The sequence below is a fragment of the Diadema antillarum genome, unplaced genomic scaffold (genome assembly GCF_040938485.1).
Source record: "Diadema antillarum isolate AM-2024a unplaced genomic scaffold, OU_Dant_1.0 seq00000810_RagTag, whole genome shotgun sequence".
NCBI classification, from domain to species: Eukaryota; Metazoa; Echinodermata; class Echinoidea; order Diadematoida; family Diadematidae; genus Diadema; species Diadema antillarum.
Window position 1 is genome coordinate 1,854,339 of NW_027271690.1, and position 22,344 is coordinate 1,876,682.

The 22,344-nt window shown below is 37.0% G+C and overlaps 2 protein-coding genes across 2 annotated transcripts in view; both read right to left on the reverse strand.

Moving 5' to 3' along the window:
- LOC139739662 (alkaline phosphatase-like) overlaps nucleotides 1-1,056 on the reverse strand; it is a 29,284-nt gene extending 28,228 nt beyond the window's left edge. The window contains exon 1 of the mRNA XM_071650275.1: nucleotides 840-1,056. Coding sequence (XP_071506376.1) covers nucleotides 840-897 — 58 coding nt within the window. The 5' untranslated portion in view covers nucleotides 898-1,056. The remainder of the gene's footprint in view (nucleotides 1-839) is intronic.
- A 6,255-nt stretch (nucleotides 1,057-7,311) lies between these two features.
- Nucleotides 7,312-22,049, reverse strand: LOC139739655 (tumor protein p63-regulated gene 1-like protein). The gene is made up of 4 exons (XM_071650267.1): nucleotides 21,768-22,049; nucleotides 19,944-20,215; nucleotides 17,635-17,791; nucleotides 7,312-11,826 (listed from the first exon to the last, which is right to left on the reverse strand). The coding sequence occupies exons 1-4, from the start codon at nucleotides 21,972-21,974 to the stop codon at nucleotides 11,638-11,640; spliced, it is 825 nt and encodes a 274-aa protein (XP_071506368.1). The 5' UTR covers nucleotides 21,975-22,049; the 3' UTR covers nucleotides 7,312-11,637.
- Between the last annotated feature and the right edge of the window lie 295 nt (nucleotides 22,050-22,344).

A 22,344-nucleotide genomic window follows, 5' to 3' on the forward strand; every position in this document is an offset into this window, starting at 1 on the left:
TAGCACGTTGATGATGTTGTTGATTAATGTAATACTGATTACAAAAATGATGAAACTTATAAAAACTACGATTTTATGTCAGTGATAGTCAATATGTCTTATACTTGATACCACTTTGCCTCGTGATATTCCGAACAAATCAATATCTTTTGTGCCATCCAATGATTAATTAAATTATGAATTGTATAGCCTCTTCGCTCTATAAGACTCTGTCATTTCCCACGTATTGCAAGTCAATTGAAAGTTTTTACTGCTGGGTCAAGAGAGAAATGTATTCATGGGCAAAACACTTAGCCTGATGATGTATACACCTGGACAGGAATTAAACTTCTTTTTAATGACTCGACAGAGCCGAGTCCGGGATACCACAGTGCTCCCCTCCCCCCCCCCTTCCCCCACCTCGCCCCTCTCTCCGCACTCGTCCCGTGCACACACCCCTCGTACTTGACCACTATACGAGTACTAGTATCCCCGAGGGTAATAGGTCACTCTGAGGCGGCGCAAATCAGTAGCGTGTGTTGGCGTGTGCTCGGTCCGAGGTATTTACTATTCCATGAAAATGAAAGTCAGGTCGGTATTCGCAGCTAACTTTACCTTCGAAGTCAAGATAACAGATGGAAAAAGTCACGGGATGATTACAGCTGACACTACCTAATCAATTGTAATACTTTTTTTCTCTCGTGAAACAGATCATGAGAAATAATCACTCCTCATTCAAGGCTCGATCGTGATTGAAAGATGATCAGTTCTCTCGTTTATTACCTTTTTGGTACATTAACGGATAAAACATAATAAACGTAATGTTATTGTCGAAGAGGACGGTTTGTTTAACGTCTTACCTTGCGATGCAGCTGTGAATAACAACGCAGAAATGATCAGAGCTCCGAAGACAGACATGGTCACACGAAGTTGCGTTCGATGATGCAAACCTGTAAGTTGGACGGAGATTTTTCACAAACTCGGCTCACAATTCCAAATATCGCGAGAGTGGAAACGCGAACAAGATTGTCCAGCACGAGACATAAACTTACTCAATCCTAGCGGATTCTGCGCACAACTAATCTTCAACTCCAAATATCTATCTATATAAACGAACATAAAGGACGAGCTGAGAAGATCGCTGTAGAAGTACGCTCATTGGCTCAATCGATATCAGTTCTCCAACTCTCTCTCTCTCTCTCTCTCTCTCTCTCTCTCTCTTTACAGAATGTTCAGGCGAGAGAGACGGTATACCCCAATATAAACGGCGCCAGGGTCGTGATAGAGATTTTCTTCCCCTGCAGCGAAGTGGAACTAGAATGGACGCGAACAATAATAACGTAATATATAACTGAGGCGGACTGCAGGATTATCAAACGCTACAAAGACTGCCCATCCAGCCAGTGTAAATCGCGCGAAAATGAGGTATTGTAGCAGGAAACTTTGATCTGCGCATGAGATCGTCTCTTGTAGCAGGAAACTTTGATCTGTGCATGAGATCGTCTCTTGTAGCACGCCAAGGTTATAGAGGCGTTCGAAACAATCACTATGCAAATGCAATACAGCTCGTCGATCAGGTGGATCACGGATATTGTCCTTATCATAATCATTGTCGTTTGTGGATCGTTTTTAAAGCGCTAAATTGCTTTTCCTGCCGATGTTCAGGGGCAGATCCAGAAAATTCCGTAAAGGGGAGGCACCTTTACAGAATTAAAGGGGTACCTACGCCCACGCCCACGCCCACGCCCACGCCCACACCCCCCGCATTGTTCTTTTTATCTACAGTGTATTTTGTTTTAGCCAAAAAAATGAAGAGGGGGGGGGGGGGGGTGGGCGCCCGGTGCGCCTCCCTCTGGATCCGTCGCTGCTCATGGGATTGGTATTCAGGGGACGGATAGTGGGAACCACTTAATAAAATTTGCAGTGCTGATGTTGAAAGTTATTTGAGCATGGTTAAAGGGTGTGTACAGTTCTGGTCGAGGTGAGGATTTAGCTTTTAACGTTTTGCGAGATATTCAGAAACCACTCTATGAGATGTCAAAGAGCATGCAGTTCTAAGGGGTATCAAAAGTTTATTCGATGAAAATCGGTTTTGAAATGGTTGAGATATCCAAAAACAAGGTGAAACAAAGAGATCCTAATAAAGTTGTGCCATGCATATCGCCTTTTATTATTAGCACTTTTTTGGATATCTCAGCCATTTGAAAACCAATTTTCATCAAATAAACGTTGAATCCTTCTTAAAATTACATGCTCTTTCATATTTCATAAGAGGCTTTTCATTATCTCACTTAGGAATGTTCAAAACATGAATCCCCACCTCAACCAGTACTGTACAGTCCCTTTAAAGCAGGAAACAAACGAAGGACAAACTGAGTGAAGAACTGAACTTGTCGGGATCATGTTCGGTTGTGTTATGATTTACTCTCTTTTTTTTTTGTCGATGAGTTTGCCTACCCCGTTTTATCTCTGCTGTCACGATGTGATTTACAATAATATCAATCATAACTGTATGCTTATTAAGAGTGCGATTTGACGAAAATCATTTCGTGATATTTATGACGGATAAAGAACAATTAGTGACTGGTAAATTCATGATTTTGCATAAGTACACGGCTCCTGGAAGACTGTCTATATACGTTTGTTTCTTAATGGAGGAACTTTCATCGAGTCAATTGCCGAGATCTCATTTCATGAGTTCTTTATCTTTCATGAAAAATACATTCCATCACACTTGGAATTCTTATCGCGCACTTAACAGCCTATAGGGGCAAATCAGTCTTCAAGGTCTAAATTTTACCCATGGATAATGCTGTAATAAAGATGTGGAGGAGGACGCTTGCCAAATGAAATTCCGCTTCATTATCTTCGAGTTGTATGTGATAACAAATTTAATGAAACTACAGAATTTGTTGTTGGCCCTACTGAATTTCAAAGAAATTTATATAGAATTGCATAATGATGATGATGATGATGATGATGATGATACTACTACTACTACTACTACTACTACTACTAATAATAATAATAATAATAATAATAATGATAATGATAATAATAATAATAATGATTGTGTATACTTCTATAGCGCAACAGTCCATCAAATACATGCTCATGGCTGACTTGATTTATTTATCATTTTTATGGAACTTTCCTGAATGAGCTGTATAATGGTGTGCTAATAGCTAAACAAACACGCACGCACGCACACACACACACACACACACACACACACACACACACACACACACACCGGAATACAACATTTTTAGTTTTGTACATTATACAAACAGAATAAATCACCATTTTTAAAACCATTTCTTTGATTATGTTTTCTCACACTGTTCGCTATGGGGAAACTTGTGTGTGATAATTTCGTAAACTGTAATAGACTTCAGCAACTTTTGAAGCGATTAACGCCAACGTCATAAATTATTTTATCATTCCTTAATTTACACGATATCAATTAAGACATAGGTACATTATGCATATGGGGACATGCAGCTCAGATTTCAACCGTAAAACTTGTTGAACAATGCCTTATTATATTGATCCCGTTGATATATGGATTAGAATCTGTCTATTATGGTCCATGTAGGTCTATATTGTATTGCACACCATAATCACATGAAATTTTCCATCTCACTCTCAGAGTAGTTCTCACAGCTCGCGCGGGTGACATTATACTGTTCTTGCGAGCGAAGGAGGTATCATACACGTCCTTGGTACGAGGTACCTCCTTGGTACGTGGCACTACTCCCACATCAAAAACAACAATGCTCTCAGTATGTATGTATGTTTACGTCAAGCCTTCATAAAATATTGCTTTCATAATCCGCATTAAAGCGTGACTTCTGTCGAAATCATAATGATTGATCAGCTTCCGCAAGTTATTGTTATAGTTAAACGACGACCTTCTCTCCGTGTAATTCCATATGATAGGTCAAACATTAATATTTTTTTGATCTTTGTATCTTATATCGTGTATATCCTCTGATTAGTAACATGTGAAGTTTGTTATTGCTTATATCAATCTCTAGAACAAACGTGTTTATTTTTCCGAATGTTACATTCTTCAGTTTATTTTTTCCAAAATCATAATGTGACATTATTAGTCTAGTCCGCGTTGCCATTTCCCTCTTGAATTTTTTTCCCCTCAAATTTATCGCATGGGACTTTATCATAGGAAAAATAAAAACATGTGACATCGGCCTAGAGTAAGTGCTAGCCTTTAATGCACTTCAAGCACTTAATAAAAAGTTATTCATCATTATAAATCAAGAATAAAGGTCTTAAGGCAGGGCCTTTACGTTTCTGCGAGATACCAGTATATTTCTGCATAGATTGTTGATGTTGTATACCATTCAAAGCATTACACAGGGTATAGGCCTACACCCGAAGTTCTTGAACCATTCAAACGATCGCCTAATTAATTCATTTTTATTTCAAGTAGAGAAATTTACAGCATGACGGACTGCATTAAGGCATCTGTTATCGGTATAAGTTATACAATGTTCTCAAGATCATGATCATGATGGTAATAATTATCATCATTATCAAAATATTATATTCATTCTTCTTATCCTCGTTCCTCCATTATCATTATTGCTTTTATATTGTTATCATCATGATTATCATTATCATTAATATTATCATTATTTTCAGTATCTCATCATTGCATCAGGATACCATCATTACATTATTCAGAATTAAAAAAAAAAACACGGAAAATTGCAAACACGGAAAATTGCAAACACTGCAACATTGATTCGGCTTTACGTGGGGTAATAATATATCACAGACGATAATAACCGCGTTTTCTCACGTACATAAGACCCAAACTGAGCAGGTTATATAGAACATGATAAATCATGATTCAGTTTGACATGCACAATCACTTCATGGTTTCAATTTTCCTTAAAATGATATTGTAAAAATTTAATATCTGGTGTTCTACTATGACATTAGGGAGCAGGGAGGATTGCGGAGTCAAATTTCTAGATCGATCTGTAAAAAATGAACTGCAAAATTAAACATTGTGACTATCAGACATGAACGGGGCTTGTCCTCCTCCTTCTCACCCCTCCCCCCCCCCCCCCCCCCCACCCCCCACCCCGAAAAAAGGGGAAGAGTCATTGTTGAGGATGAAATACAACACTACATGACATAAAATTCCAGCTTTGTTCTATAGCTTTAGTTTTAGGTCAATTTCCGGGTTTTTTTTATTTTGCTTTGTTTTGCTTTGTTTTGTTTTGTACCCAGATGTATAGGCGTAAAACATAGGTCCATTTATACAGTCGTATATACATGTAATTATAGTGCATCTCTGCAGTCCATATCATGCTCATCCCGCGTGTATAACAATTTGTTTTGTTGCATCATTACTTTTTTTAAAAAATCATTACAAACAACAGTGTCTGAGTGTAAGAGAATAATTTCGATAACTGTGCTAATAATTGATACTGTAATTTGAACTATCAAGCGATTACGTTCACTGTTAAATGCTTTCCAAAATCTCAAGAGTGAACTAATCACTAGTAGTTTCTCCTCCTATGAGTAAGCGTGTGTATAATCATATGCTTCAGTCACAATGGAACCTGATTTATATATATATATATATATATATATATATATATATATATATATATATATATATATATATAATGAAGTCATAACAGAGGAATGCAGGGAATGCATTAATAGCCAATCTTGATTTAATGAATAATCCGAATTTTCGAGGATCCTTACTCTTCTTCAGGGATGACAGTGTATCAAGAGTAAAACATTAGGAGTCAAATAAAAACACCGCAGGAGCCAAAAAAAAAAAAAGTTGGCTCTTGCCAAATATATGTGTATATATGTATATATATATATATATATATATATATATATATATATATATATATAATTACATATATATAATTCGCACTGTCATCCCTGAAGAAGAGGAAGGATCCTCGAAAATTCGGATTATTCATTAAATCAAGATTGGCTATTAATGCATTCCCTACATTCCTCTGTTGTGACTTTATTATTGCTATTTCTAGTACTGCCAATACGCGGAACAACTACAATGTATATATATACATATGTATGTATATACACATATATTTGGCAAGAGCCAACTTTTTTTTTTTGGCTCCTGCGGTGTTTTTATTTGACTCCTAATGTTTTACTCTTGATACACACTGTATATTTATTACACACTGACGCAGAACTTCACCCCATATATATATATATATATATATATATATATATATATATGTATATATATATATATATATATATATATATATATATATATATATATACACACACACATATATATATATATATATATATATATATATATATATATATATATATACATGCCTATATAGTAATCAAAACAAGGTGATTCCGAGACGGGAGAGTTACACGCAAGCGCTGAATGGCCATTTCTGAGTCAAATAGTTTAATGTTGAGCGTTATCATAAGCTTTTCATACACACCGAAAAATCACGACTTTGCAATGGACAATACCAACTTGTGTCACAGAAAATGCAGACGAACACAGTAATAGTATAATCAGCCTACTTGTGATGCTCTGTCACGTGTATGGAATTGCAATAACTTAGTAGTAAAAGACAAAAAGAACTGTCAGACCTTGTGCACACAGAAGAATCACAGTGACTACAGGGTAGAAAACCAACCATAAAGGAAAACACAAATTAAAGTTACTTAATTTATCAGCAAGCCTGTCTGTTGTATCGCAGTATCTGAATCCACAAAGAAAATACCAACAAAATCCCGCATGATCCTACAGGGGATTTCAGGTAATTTTAAGTTTTCTTTCACTATCGCTTGGACACAAAATATTTTCATAGCTACAAGAACAATCGACATAAATTTCAGGAAATAAAATTACTCGTGTCGTGTTTACATTGTTTTAAAAACCATATGCATAATCTCGCTAGCAAAGTTCTTGAGTTTATGTGATGTTGTTCTATTCAGTTCTTCAGACTGATAACTGTGGGAGTTAGGCAAGTGCAGAGCAAATATGAATTAGCTGTGAATGAATAAATGGTTCAATTCAAAGCTAAAACGAATGTGTGTTATTTGCAGATATGCTAAAATGGAGGTATAAACTAATTAAATTGTAATGGCAGCAAGATTTCTTTTTTTCATTCAAGGTACAACTAAGTGCTCTTCGGGTATACACTGTACATAACATAATGATAAGTAAATGCTACTAATGTTAATTACAGATGTAGGCCCTACATGGTTTACAGAGACAGACAGACAGACAGACAGACAGACAGACAGACAGACAGACAGACTTGAGAGCTGTTCCTCTTTATGGGGATAAAAAGATCCAGAAATCTTATCAATCTAACCTTTCCAGTATTGATCCAGTCTTCTTTTCATTACTACCTGCACTAATGTGGCGTAGCATGTAGAACATCACAATAAACGGGCAAGAAATATTTATAATGAAAAATGTCATAACTTCCAAATTTGAACGGAGGACTTCATATAATACAGTCGACCTTTCCTCTGGTACCAGCTGATCTACAATGCAACTTTCCTATTACATTCATTTTCCTTTAGAGGAATTTTTTGTTTATGATGCAGCATTCAATTCAGACTGTTCAGAATACATATTCAAGAGTAATACACGGAGATATGGACTTGTGTTGAAGTCGGTGTGTGCATCAATTTTTAGCCAGATTGTCGTACAAAAAGTTGTGAAATACATATATTTCTTACAGTAACTCAATTTGAACCACATGATTGCAATTTTCCTCAGGACTTCAGTAAGATCTTTCTATTCTTCTCAATAGTATTTTTTCCTCCCCCAACCCTAATAATTGCCTTAAACCTCATTGGTCTAGCCTCAGGGCTCTTGGCTAATTTCTTTTTCACTCATTTAAAATTTATCCTAGGACGACTTTTGATATTACTCTTACCAAAAAAACAAAAAAAAACAAACAAAAACTATTTTTTTTATCCCCATATCAAATAAAATGAATGGCATTCAGAACCATATGACCTGTTTCAACATCTGCCCTCCCCCATTTCTTTTTAAATCTTGTCTTTACTTCTATTAATGCATCATTATCATTTACATTGTATTCATTAATCTCATTTTATTACATTTTATTATTCTTTTTTTTTTTTTGCATACGGAAAAGTCACATTGACAATTTGACGGAAGGGAAATTCAAGTAAGATTACATAAAAAATGTGTAGCAATTGGATTGGATAGGAATGGGCTTTGGGAAGACACAGCAACTGTGCAAGGAACTGAAGAAAAAAAAAATGTATCTTAGATCAGCTACCTAAGTGCATGACATTAGAATTGACTACATCGAATGATACATCATCTCACTCAATTTAGCAGGTTATGAGACTTGTCTCCCTCTCCCCTTGCGTCGTGCTGAAAAGTCACTTTAGATTACGCTGGGACGCATTGTACAAAAAATAAAATGGTGCCCCCATATGATAGGCGTGCATCAAGTAGCTGTCTACGTTGTGAATTGAGCGAACATAAAAATAGCCCAGAACGCGTAGTGAAAAACTCAGACGACGTAAGCTATACACAGATCAACTTGACACGCTTTTTGCGCGTGCTCAGAACTTGTTTTTTTCCTCTGAACATCCCCGTCGCAAAAATCTAAAGCTCCCTAATGTTTAATTAAGGTAAGGAAGAAAACTTAAAAGTCACCTCTCACAGAGTATTGTGATTATTGACAATAGTTTTAGGATATGTCATAGCTTTGGCTTATATAAGCACAATGTACAAGAATACATTAAAATGTAAATATATCATTATGACAACACAAGCCGCACTATCAATTTTTGACATGCTGACATACAAACAGCTGATAATAACGTCACACACACTTAAATGCAACCAAATATAGTTTTAAGTTAATACATGTATAGTCACAAATAAAATATATATACTTTTGACAAAGCTAGTAAACTGTCCTAAATCTACAGTAGAAGATTTTCTTTCGTTCCATCAGGATTAAAAAAAAAATCCAATGTTTTGGGTTTTACCTTTAGAGCACAGGCTAAGTGCATGCTGCTGATGAGAGGCCTGTGCCATTCCTTAACCATGTGAAAATCAACTTCATCTTCATAATATACACTTTGACATATAAATAAAACACTTTGGAACACTGCAAGTATCAATAAAATCAGACAAAGAATAGAAGAGTGAAGGAATTTCAATTTTGCCTGCTTTCACAAAGTAGCGAGGCACATACCTGCAGGGAAAAGTTGTCTTCTTGCAAACAATTGCACAATTTTGCACTAACCTGTGTGGAGCACAAATCATGCTCACCTTCACTAGGCATTAACAGAATGCATACTGCAAAGAATGTACACCTAATTGTGGTTCATGTGCATTATGTCATAACATGCAATAATGACAAATATAAAGACTACTGATAATGTTAAAATTTGATTTTCTTGACAAGATGAAGGAAGGAGAGTTTAATCAAACTGCAAGAATACCTGCTAAAGTCAAATGCAATGAACATCATCAAAACTACTTCTTCAACATTGCTAGTTTATTTGTTTTCTGTGAGCTGATAAATAAGTCCTCCTCGAACTCCCTTCTTTACTAGATATATAATATACAACATCAACTCTTTGGAATAAACTTCTTTCATGCAAAAGCATACAGCCAGCATAAATGTCAAATCTATCGTTCTAATTAATTTTAGTACATTTCAGTATATAACAACAATAAATTAATAGTACCTCTGCTTGCTTGAGTTGGTGTATGAACTACAACAGTAAAGAACAAATAATGTTTACCGTTTAGTGATATCCACAACTTATGCACTCTTCATGTCACATCTATTTCACTCTTCAATGCAGGAAAGATGTACAAATAATATTACATCCTAACATAAGCCACATGATTTTCATCACAGTCAAAATCCAAATTTACCTTTATCAATTGCAATGAATGTTTATCATAGTGCAAAACAAAACATTGTCATGTAAAACATTAGCTGAATTGGCTTATCCTTCGTGGGCTAAAAGAGTGGGAGGGTTTATCTTTTTAGTATATGTACTGTGTATTGCATCTTGCTGGAAAGAAATGATCTCATAATTTATCTCACAGACCAAGTTCCAATGTACAAAGACATGTTATAGTTTTGATATGATTGTCATAAACTTTTCCGTGGAGGCAAGTGTCACATAGTTAATAGAATAGTAAGAGTAGCGAAACTTACAGTGAAATAATCAAGTTTGCTGATACACATGAACATATTCCATGCTGGACAATGTCACTGCTACGATGTATCAACAGCTGGACTTATACTGCTATGATCCTACCCCTCAAAACCACTGCATACAGAATAGCTTATGACTGGGTCTTGGCATCAAACAAGAAATCAATTGAGAGACAAATAAGGAGGGGAATCATGGATGTCGACAGTAACTGCAGATCAATGTATCTTGCTAATCATACAGGATACACCTTCCAGTTTTAGTATTGGGTAAAATGCGAAAAACTTGCTTTCAGCTGTAGTATTGCTGATTTAAATTAATGAAATGTATAGCAGTTAAAGGAAACATTTGGACTTTATCTGTTTAAAGTCTTGTCTTATTCAAAGGATCGTACCTAGTGGATTATGCAGACACTCGCGTACTGCTGTAATAGAAGAAGACGATGTCACCCCAATCTTGGAAGAAATCATTAATATCAAAATGCTATAATGTGAGTTGTCATTCAGCTTTTTTACTATTTGGCACTCCCATGAGTAGAGACCACGATTGCACAATTCCAAACAAACATTATTTCAGGGAAATTAGATATTTGCAATTCCTTCACCAGAATGAAATTTGATGTCAAATTAGGCAGATATCTCAGGATAATAGATAATTCCAAACATATGCACACAGAAACACTACTATCATCCTCGTCAGCACAAAGTTGTAAGATGGCACTAGTTAATGTGTATATTTATGTCATATTTCAAGCTACAACATCAATATCACTTAACACAGCAACAATCCCTTAGAAAGACAAAATGCACAAACTGCCAAAAGATGCATATGAAGTTTTTTTTTTAAATATATAACAGTTTGCAGCCTATTCAATGTGCTGTAAGAATGAGGTATTGCCAGATTAAAGGTGTAAAAGTATTGATATTTTGCCATCATTTAAATGCTGTTTATAACAAATATACACATGATCAATTACTCACAGGAACTACAAACTACACTGAACTTACTCAGTTCCAGCCTCTGATATATCAATCAATACCAATATGTTACTATACACACTTTTGCTAAATACAATGGGTACTACATTCTCAAAATTCTCAGAATTTTCCCCTTTCTCATCTATTATCTTAATTTCAGTATGAAATTTCATATGTAAGGTGAATGAAAATCAAAAATCTTTCACAAACTACACCATATTACCTCTTCCAGCAAGTAAATAATTCCTTACTTATTTGTACCATATCATCTTTTATCGAATCACTGTGTACTCACAGAAAAAGGAAAGATGCTGACTCCTGTAGCCAACCGAGATATACATCTTGGTCAGTATGACCTGTTTAGAAGCTGACTAAGATATATTCATATCTTGGTCGGAATGACCTCTTTAGAAGCTGACCAAGATATATCTTGGTCGGTGTGACCTCTCTAGAAGCTGACTCCACCACGCTCCCTGAAGAAGCCCAGCTTACTCTGGTTGAAGACCATGCTAGAGAGGCCCACGTAGACCTCACACTGGATGGGGGCCTCCACGGTGCTCACTGGAGGAAGGTTGGGGTGTCTCTGGCTCCTACTGGTGGTCACTGCCTGGCTCAAGGTGTTCAGAAAAGGACCAACCTGAGAGGACACAAGGAAAGGGCAAGAATATCAGCAAAGGTCAAAAGGGTAGCATGGTAGCTATCAGTGTGCAAAGCTTGGTGTAAGGCTGCTAACTTCTACAAATCAACAAAGCTTATTGATGTACTGTGAACAAAATAATATATAAGGCAAAAGTCATATTCTGAACCCCCCCCCCAAAAAAAAAAAAAAAAAGACATGAAATTTTTGCACACACTAAGCATACCCAATCAAGTTTCCAAAGAACATGCTTTTCTCTTTTTTTAAGTATATATACATGTACTTATATATATACTCTTTGCTTGTGTGGTCAGAAGCTATAGTGTGTGTCTGTGTGCCACACACACACACACATTAACCTGACATAAACCCAAAGGATGTAAATCAACTTTGGAATACATGCAAGGGATCGCCAAAGCGATGCAGATTTTTAATTTTTTGTATATATACATATACTAGTATATTTCAGTTTAATGAAAAAAAAAAACACAAAAAAAACATACTACATTATCTAAATATTGTGAAAGCATAAAAGCTGGTAGGTTATGTTAATGGATGACACAATGATTTCTCATAGAACAGTATAGATTGTACAATATAACATATTTTTACAATTACATTCATGACAACAATGGCTTGACTTACAACTTACCGTAAACTTATCGTAAAACACATCACCAAAAGTTAAGTCTCCCCCTTGACAATATTCATCATAATAATGCAATGTAGAATAATGTTCAATAAAACTACCTTAGATACAATCCTACAATGGTTTCCTAAGTGATGTGTTACAATGAAAGATGCCACAGCTTCATAGCTGAATGACCTCAAATGGAAGAAAGAAGAAATGCTCTTCTCAAAAATCATAAAAGTTTGTTCAAGGCTTGTTACTACTGGAAAAACAACTATGGTTGAATGCAGGCAAACAAACAAAAAACAAAAAATTTCCACCAGGTGAACATTCAATAATGCGGCATTAATTTATGATCATTCAGCCATTCAAATCCTCGTCTTGGCTCAGAGCTTGGATCAGTGAGTTGCTACTTGGGCAGCCCAATTCCTTGTCCCAATATCTATGCCTTGAAGTAAACAAGCATATGCCTACTGGATGTGTTTGTGCTCTTAACATAATGCCCAGATTGTCTGATCAACACAGAGCCATTGCCATGGTGTGTCAGAGACCAGTTCTGCATAGTTGCTGCTCCAAGTCCCTACAAATAACAAATGCTGTACAACGTATGTGCCAAATATTTTGCAAGGTTTCTATTTTCATGAATTCGTCCCGATTCGGAAAAAAAAATAGACTTGGTACATATGGCTTATGCAGTAATCAAAAGTGATTGGTATAATCAGCCCTACAAGAACAACCGCAAAATCATAACAATACTTGCTCAAGGAGAGAGAGAGAGAGAGAGTGAGTGTGTGTGTGTGTGTGCGTGTGTGAGTGTATGTATGTGTGTGTGATACATTATTGTAGGTGCCTTGCTCTGTACTTAGCATGCATATTTAGACATAGCATCCATTATAAAACAGCGGTATGGATCCTATCAAACGATTGGCTGAGACCAATCATGTGGCCAAGGTGGGGCAGGGTGCCCATTTGATGGATTTGAGATCCTATCCCCCTAGGGATGCATCCTGCCAAGTTTGGTGAAAATTCATCAAGGGGTTTTCAAGAAGAAGATGAAAATGTACAAATGAGGCCCCCATTAGGACCCCCCCCCCCTGGTCCCAAGGGGGGCACTCTGATCCTGCCATGAACAAACTTGAAACAAGAGTTATCAATATACTCTGTAAAAGTGGTTTCTTTCGCGTACAGATGCTTTCGCGGTTTCCATCGGTGCTGACTTTTTCGTGTGTGTTTAAATTCGCGGTCTGCAAAATCTGTGAATTCACAGTGGGCAAAAACTGTTTTATTTTGCACATGAAAACCCAAACTAGAATCCAATTATTCTTTTACTTATTAAATAGAAATTGAAATTAAATGCAGGCTTACCTGAAATCCCGTCTCTCGAGTACTTTATAACATGCTTGTATCTACATTGTGCGGTATCACTGTGTGTGTGTTGACCATCAATACATCAGGGATGCCAAGTTCAAAAAATTTTTATGAGTGAGACTTTCATGACTCGGCATCTCGGCGCGCGAATGTGCGTGCGAGCGAGGGTGTGGGAGGGGTTTTTCCTCCCTGTGGCCTCCCACGGTAGGGAGCTTTTTCAATTTTTAGCTCTTAATGGTGCGACCAGGTGCATATTTACGTGACTATTTTTTCTTACTTTGAAAGACAAAAGGGAAATATACCTTCAATTGCAAATATTAACTTTAATCCTTTGAGCTATGCTCCTTATTATATGCCAAGGTTGCAGACTTCGCCCGATGCGTGACAAAAATGGGTGCCATGCGTGAGATCGTGAGACGGCCCCTAAATGCTTGAGTCTCACTCAGAATGCGTGAGACTTGGTAGCTCTGAATACACTCAATGCGCGGAATCTTCGTGTGTGCATGTGCGCAATAGCATTGTAACAAGAGGCGAGTTAAAAACATTTTCGCTTTGATGTTAAATTCACGGTTTAACCTCAAAGCGCGAAATGCGCGAAAATAAAACCACCGCGAAAGAAACCACTTTTACAGTACTGATTCAATGTATTAATTTAGCTAGCTCCATTACTTCTGGTTCTAGAGATCTTCAGATTCCTTAATGAAAATGTCAAAAGTTTATGCAGGACACACAACACACATTTTTTTTCTCTCTCTTTTAAATCAACTTAACCTGTTGAAGAAGAGACCCCAGTACACCCGGGCAGGTGTCTATAGGAAATGCATGGTATAACAAAATCAGTCCGTCCTCAACGGGTTAATATCTGCTAGACTACATTCTATCCAATAACTACAAATGATACTTCATCTAGAATAAGATTACAATGTTTTGCATCATGTACCACGTGCCATTTCCGTGTGACAGTTTTAGAAATAAATGAGGATAAATTGATATGAACATTTCTTTTTTAGACCAGTGCTGAATTTTGGGAAGCCATTAGGAAAAGTGTGACAACAATGTGTTTTTACATTAACATCAAATCAAAGACAAACATTTGTGAAGATTAGCTTTAAACCTAACTACTCCTTATCTGTTTTATGTTGACATAATAAGAGTCCACGATAAGCACAAAATTAAAGACCTGGACCTTATTAATGGCAGAGAAAATAAGGATTATGTGATCTTGCCAAATCCACACTGTACAATGTACACTTTCATATGGAACCGTACTATTGTGTTACCTGAGTGGCTTTTTTGACTACCTTCAGGTCATGTGTTTGAGAAAATTTACCCAATGCCCATACAATGACTTGGCAAGTTGCTGCATGGGAGCAGCAGCTTGCTATGGTAATGATGAAAAAAAAAATCAAATTACTACATTTAAATTTTATTCAAAGAATAAGTACTTGTACTATAGCCATCTACAAGACATTTGATGTACATTGTATCCATTCCCTGATGCATGGTCATCACAATTCTTATACATATCCTTTGTGATTTTCAGCAATGCCATAAAAAGAATGGACACTAAAATCTATTGTGGGTTTTCAGAGTGTACACATGATCATAGAACCCAACATGCCACTTACTCACCCTAAAATAACAGGGGGACACTCTAAAAATATCATTTAAAAACAGAAGATTTGATCTTATTTTACACAATGACACGTTAATTTGTTCCTTTCTCGGATGTAACCTATTACTTCATTAATTTGTTTGTTTGTTTGTTTGTTTGTTTGTGCCTTTCAGAAAGTTAGATCAATTTGCTACAAAGTGCTTTTCTGTGTACCCCTTTAAAGATGGGCCATCATCCCTTTTGCATTCCTTCCCAAATAGCACAGAACATGATATATTCCACCAGAATGACAAGACTATTGTAAAGCTATGACATTTCTGTGATATTTGAAGGTTGTTAGCCGTTAAAATTCAAGTAATGCACCAAATGCTCACCGTAACGTATTCTGTGTACGAGGCACAGCTGCATATTATACTAATCCTCCTGTGGTTGTAATATGATACTATACTTCGAACAAAAGATATGCATGTTAAAGCTGTCAGAAAGGAAGAATTCATGAGCTTCTTTTACGTTGTTATCTAAGGCAAATAACACACCACTTACGTGAACTACATAAGTGCATCATACAGGTCTGTAAAACTAGACAAGTAGTTTAGATTTGTAATTTTTTCGTAGTACGAAAAAATTATTCAAATCTTAACGGTGAATTCAACTCAACAAATAAAGACCCTCTTGAGTTCAAAATTTACAGGTTTCCAAATAGTGTTTTCTTCAATACCTAAGTGTTCTCACCAAATTTTCAAAAATTTGCATGCAAAAGGATAATATGTCTTTAAGTAACAACTTTCGAGCTTGTATTGCAAGGCCAAATCATCATTGTAAAAAATCTTTTTGCGAACAGAATGATGGAAGTTTCACTTTTCAAGTGGAATGAATTTTTAAAAAAATCTGATTCTATAGTTTTTCACCGTTTTGCAACACATTTGCAAAATATATACGGTGTTGATGTCATTATCTGATAAGTCCATCACTAACTTGCATATATAAAACCTAATGTAAAATATATTTCTTTTTCCATGAAATGACTACGGGCTCTGCTTATTCTTTGCATCAAGTGATTGTAGGTTTATACCAACTCAGCAGGGATGACTGCACTGTTGCAAGGCATTGTTTTAGCCAAATCATCAACAAAGAACATGACTTAATTCTACCCAATAGAGTCAACTTTGACTTCTGAACTCTAAATGTCCTTGTGGGTGAAAACAAAAGAAGTCAAATCTGTATAGCTTCCCATTATTTCCTGTGTGTCCTGATTATACATGAAGCAATACGCAAACAGGAAGAAGCGCAGTGTCATGTTAAACTGAATAGGATGAAGGTCTCAAGGTGATATGACTAGCTCTGTGCCTACACGACAGAAACAAATTTCCTACTGGCTCTCTGCAGAATTATCCTATGCCAACTACACTGAAAATTCTAATAGTGGCCATCAAATGATCTCTTTGTTTTAGTTGGAAGGATCATGGTGTGCATAGTGTGTCCCTAAAAGGCCTATTCACATAGCTACCAACAGTAGCAGTTATGTGGGTCAAACTTTGAACCATGCTGCAAAAACTGATTTTTTATTTTTATTCATGTGTGTGGACATAATAATTGTGACTATCAGTGAGATTCAAATTGCAATCTGCACACCGCCTAAGGGGTGACATTTAAGAAATAGCCCCAATTTTTTCTGACTGAATGTGACAATTATCTGTGGTGCATTTGGTTTGTATGAACGAGATTGCACTTGTTTTTTATATCCCACAATGTAAGCTCCGCAGGACCTCATCCATGTGTAGTTTGACATCTCACACACTGTTGTGATTTGAGTCCTGATTTTCCTTCATGAATCAGTGCAATTTAGATTTTTTTTTTTCCTTGCCTGTGTACATATGTGAGACAGGGAGCAAAATAGCTGCCTGAGGGGAAAAGACAAAACATGTGTGTAAGTGCTTAGCACCTAGCTTACTCCGATGGTACGCATACTGTGTGCACTCGCCAGCCCGGCTCACCCGACTAATAAATAATTCTTGGCTCGCTCTCGATGGGACCCGAGACTGTAACCGGTACCTGCACACAACGCATGCTCAGTGCAGCACAGCATGGACGTTAGCTAGTGATGTTATTAGAGCCTTGTCCACTGCAGTGATCAAGAGATCATGTGATCAAAATCATCATGTGACCAAAAGATTATGCCACACATGGATAGTACCTGGTAGCTCTGGACCTGTCTGGAGTCGTCCGACTGCAGAGGGTGGCCAGTCAGTGTGATGTAGGGTATGGAGTCACTGAAGGGGTTCCACTTGTCCAGGACAGACACATCTCGATTGCTGCTCCAGTGGAGTCTGGCCCCTTCCCCGGTGCGGGCACTATTAGGACACCAAGATACAGGGACAAATCTATATTCATTCTGACCTTTAAGGACAATCACGGTCACCTCATATAAGGTTGAATGGATGCTCACACATCATGCCAATGCTTTGAGAAATTATTGGTACATAACTATGGACTACTTTTAATTATTCATCTCTTTTGTCCTTCATTCATATTTCTTACAAATTAGATTATAAATTATAAACCAGCCATGAACTGGCTGATACTTTATACACTGATACAAGAAGATTGCAAAGATCACACTGATCAGACATACGCTATACCTAAATCAAATTCCTATGCATACTGTAGAACAGAGTCTATAGAACGTTACCACAGAAAATTGAAAGATCAAGAACCTGTCGGAGAGTTCATGCCACCCAAATTCTTATCTGATAAATTCACAAAATTATTGCCATTCTATTATTATGTATAACATTTCATAATCATAACATGCTATGATTAAAAAAAAAAATATGCAAAAGCAGATGAACACGTTAATCAATCTACGTAACAAAATATATCATGAAATAAATCAACTCGGAAAATGACTGTGCCACTATATACATATTTTCACTTTTAACTGAGGTAAACAAATTAAAAGAGAATAAGAAGTTTTGCATGCAAATACGAAAATCATTTAAAGAATGTGATTACATAGAATCAATGAAAGGTTTACATGGATGATATTAAGGGCAAGAAGAAGAGGCCAATCCGATGTTAAGCAATAAATTCAAGCTATTTTTTATAGTTAATACTTGACACTTACACAATGAACTTATTCTGGACAGAAAAACAATGGATGGTTTTATCATAAAGAAGTTTCTAGGAAACTTAACAATGGAAAAGAGGCAAAATAATTTTATGAAGCTGGAACCCATATATGTAAGGTTGCGACATGTGAATAGAGCAATCAAATCACAGCAAGATTTGAGTCTACAGATGCAATGAATAAAACAGCCAGAAAGAAAGACTTTAATCAGCTTTTAAATCTATGCAAAGATGTGGCTATAAACTTACTTGCTGTCAGGTTATTCCAAGGTAAATGAGTGTTTTAGCAAAGAAAGCATAAAACACTGAACTTATTTATCACAAGAATAATTCACATTGTATAATTTCCTTACAGTAAGGGCAAGAATCTGTTTGTTTGTTTGTTTAGTTTTTTGTTTGTTTTGTTTGTTTGTTTGTTTGGTTTTTTTTAATCACTATGACCTCCATTCCTGCAAAATCTTGGTTTTTAATTTGCATACTGGCTCAAAAAGCTTCGTAATTCTTGTCACTGGCACATTGACAGCAGGCCAACTTACCTGGATTTGTGTAACTTCATTTACAATGAAACATCTTAGAAACTGGATAAAACATTCTCTTAACAGTTAGATAACTGCAAGAGCTTTTCTTGTACTTAAATCATTTAGAATTACATGTGGGTAGCTATGTTATCTTTGGTTCTGTGTGGTTCATCATATTGACATTGTATAAGTACAATGATGCCAAGCTCATTTTTTTTTTAAGCTTGTTTTATCTTCCAGTAAATGTATCATATCAAAAGCTTACACACAGTGCATGATGGACAACACACACCAGACAGCAAGCCATCGCCATAGCTCACTAAGCCACTTGGCTTAGGTGAGCTGAAAATAAGAGTCTCCAAGTCCTATGAGGTCTCTAATAGAGATACTGCCTTTGCAGAAGTAAATTGCAAATGAAAGGAACAATGTACTTTGTGATCAGAAGCACTTTGGGCCATACAGACATGGCTGTTTAACAAGCCAATAAACCATTGTCAGAAACTACAGCTAGAATACAACAAGCATATGAGATCCAGCAGCCCTATAAGTGATATTTCACATTGGCTGAGTGAGTCATTTCCAAAAGAAATCATGATCACGAAATGAGAGAAAATTTAACTGCGTTCGTCTTGGATTTATTCCTCATGTAAGCTCTCAAAATATACTAGTCATACTGCCGTTTCGGTTTTTAATCAAATTTTAAATCTTCCATGGAACACTCATAATGCCATTCTATATCAATTTTGACTACAGCACTACTGTACAGGAAATCTGGAAATTAGGGCTGGCAAAAAAGGGTTCCACTTTCAATTTACAGATACTTTTATCAAAGTAAAGAGGGAGAAAAGAGACTACTCACGAGGCTAAAGTCTTCTCAGGGTATGAAAAATTTCCTCTTTGGATGGAGGTGAGGGTACCATAGAGGATCTTGCGGTAGCTCTTGATGACGTTGGTGATGAAATCAAACTTGATGAGAAAGAGACAGTGCTCCGCCACCACGGCAACGCGCTCCTTCTCATTGTCCCAGTGATCAATCTCTGTCAGGAGCCACACCCCAAGTACACGCCCGTCTTCTTCCGGTTTCAGCAGCGTGTTCTGACAGGCGGTGGCTGCTGCCTCCAGCCGACCAGACTACAAGGGGGGGGGGGGGGGGGGGGATAAACAGCAACAACAAAAATGTGCAATCAAACTAACAAATAACGGCACGTGGAAAGAGAGATCATGTGGATTAGTCATAGTATGCAGCTTACATTTCATTCTTTTATTTTTATAGATTATGTCACACTTTCATGAAAATAACAGAAGTGACCCATGCCCCCCCCCCCCCCCCATAACAATGTTCTAAGAGAATTATATGCAGTGAAACATTGGCCAGTACTCTACTACCATTAATTTTCGATGCACATTCTGTTATGTAGGCCTGTCATGATTGCTGGCTTTATGCTTACACTGCACATTCATGTCAGTCACCTTTTGAAATTCAATGCCTCCTTAGATGTTCTGGTGTCATTCATGGGTTGTGAGACAATTGCTAGCATATGAAATGTCATTTACAGGGAATGCATACCGGGGAGATGGAAAGTCTGTAGAATTGCACTCAAGGAAATACAAGGATATCTCCACATGCCCAAATGGGTTAATGATCTGTCCCTGCAACTGATACAGCAAACATCCAACATAAAGCTTTCTGTGGGGTAAAATATTGTCATACACAAAGAAAACTCTTTAATAATTGGGAGGATCGAGTGCACTCTCAGGCACTCAACCCTATCATCACCAGATTGCCAATAAAGTCTTGTTCTGTTTAGTAGACTTTTGGTCTTTTTTGTTACCGGTACTCAAAATGTCTATTGTCTATTCTACTGCAGATTGTAGTGCTTATCCTGGTAAGCGTCACATAAAGTCCCTGGAGCTGCAAAGGTTACAGCATCCACCTTATGTAAGATACCGGTAGGTCAGCAGAGTGGGCAATACTACAAGAATTAAGCCTCACTTGTGTAGTACCCACATTACAATATAAAGAAATGGGCAATTGGAAACCTGGCTGAAGTGTACTATCAAAAATTTATATCTTGTGTTGGTTATGATCCACTTAATAAAGGCAACTGCAGCCTGATCAATTGGCTCATCTGCTGCTGTCCCCATAAATGTCCAAAATTATGACTAAATCCATACCACTACCTCCAATCAGATTTTATACTCAGTGAAACATTGCCCAGTAGCTACAACAATGGCTAACCTTCCCATCATATACCAGAAAAGAGACTCCCAATTGAAGTCCTAGCATTTGCCAGTTGGGCAGTGAGTTGCATTTTGTGGGACTATAGAATGGGGCAACATTAGTGGTAGCAGTCAAACTTCAGATTTAAACATGCATCTCGTTATACATGGTACTTTGAGCTCATCCTCAATGGGTTAACAGGCAAAATGGCTTGTCATATGACTTGCCTGACAATGAGCTTCAGATGCCAAAAGCAAGCCAGCAAGTGGGTTTTTCGCAACTTGATGTGTATGAGACTATTGAGTACTTTGCATCATGGGTAATTGCTGATTATCCATTGCTGTAAAGCCACAAATTTTCGCATGCATGAAACTTTTGCAAATTCTACGAGGAGCCAAGATTCGGAAAGTTTCACTGAACGGAATCAAAGATTGTCTACTGACAAATTTGGGGCAACTATACCTGGGAGGCGAAGTAAAAGCCAGTGGCATTAGAGGGCGGGGCCTGGTACTTGGCATTGTCCACAGGAGTGGTGGCGCCCCTGCCCTGGGCATTGTTTTCATCCATCAGGTTACTGGATTCCATGGTCAGACGGACACCCTCAAAGGACACGTCGGGCATTGTCTTCTCTTCAAGATTCTCCTCCATGTTGCCATTCATTGTTGTCATTGGATCGATGAAATACTCCCTCGGGAATCTACTTTTCTTCACCTATTTCAGACAATGCTCTGCTTAGAGTCAAGATAGCCTGTAAGATTGGAACAAACAAAACGTGTAGTATGTGATGAGCGATTACCTCCTTGTTTTGAATACACCGAAAAGCATAAAGATTAGTACCATACAAAAGAACCTGCACAGCCAAGCATTACATTTATAATGGTCAGAATGTATTCCTGAAGAAACAAACTAAACATGGCTAAATATATTCATGTACTGTATACCGTAATGATAATTTAATACACACATGTATGTGCAATCTACAAAACAAAAATTCTCACCACAGATGAGCATGTGTGCCTCCATGAGAAATCTAAATGTG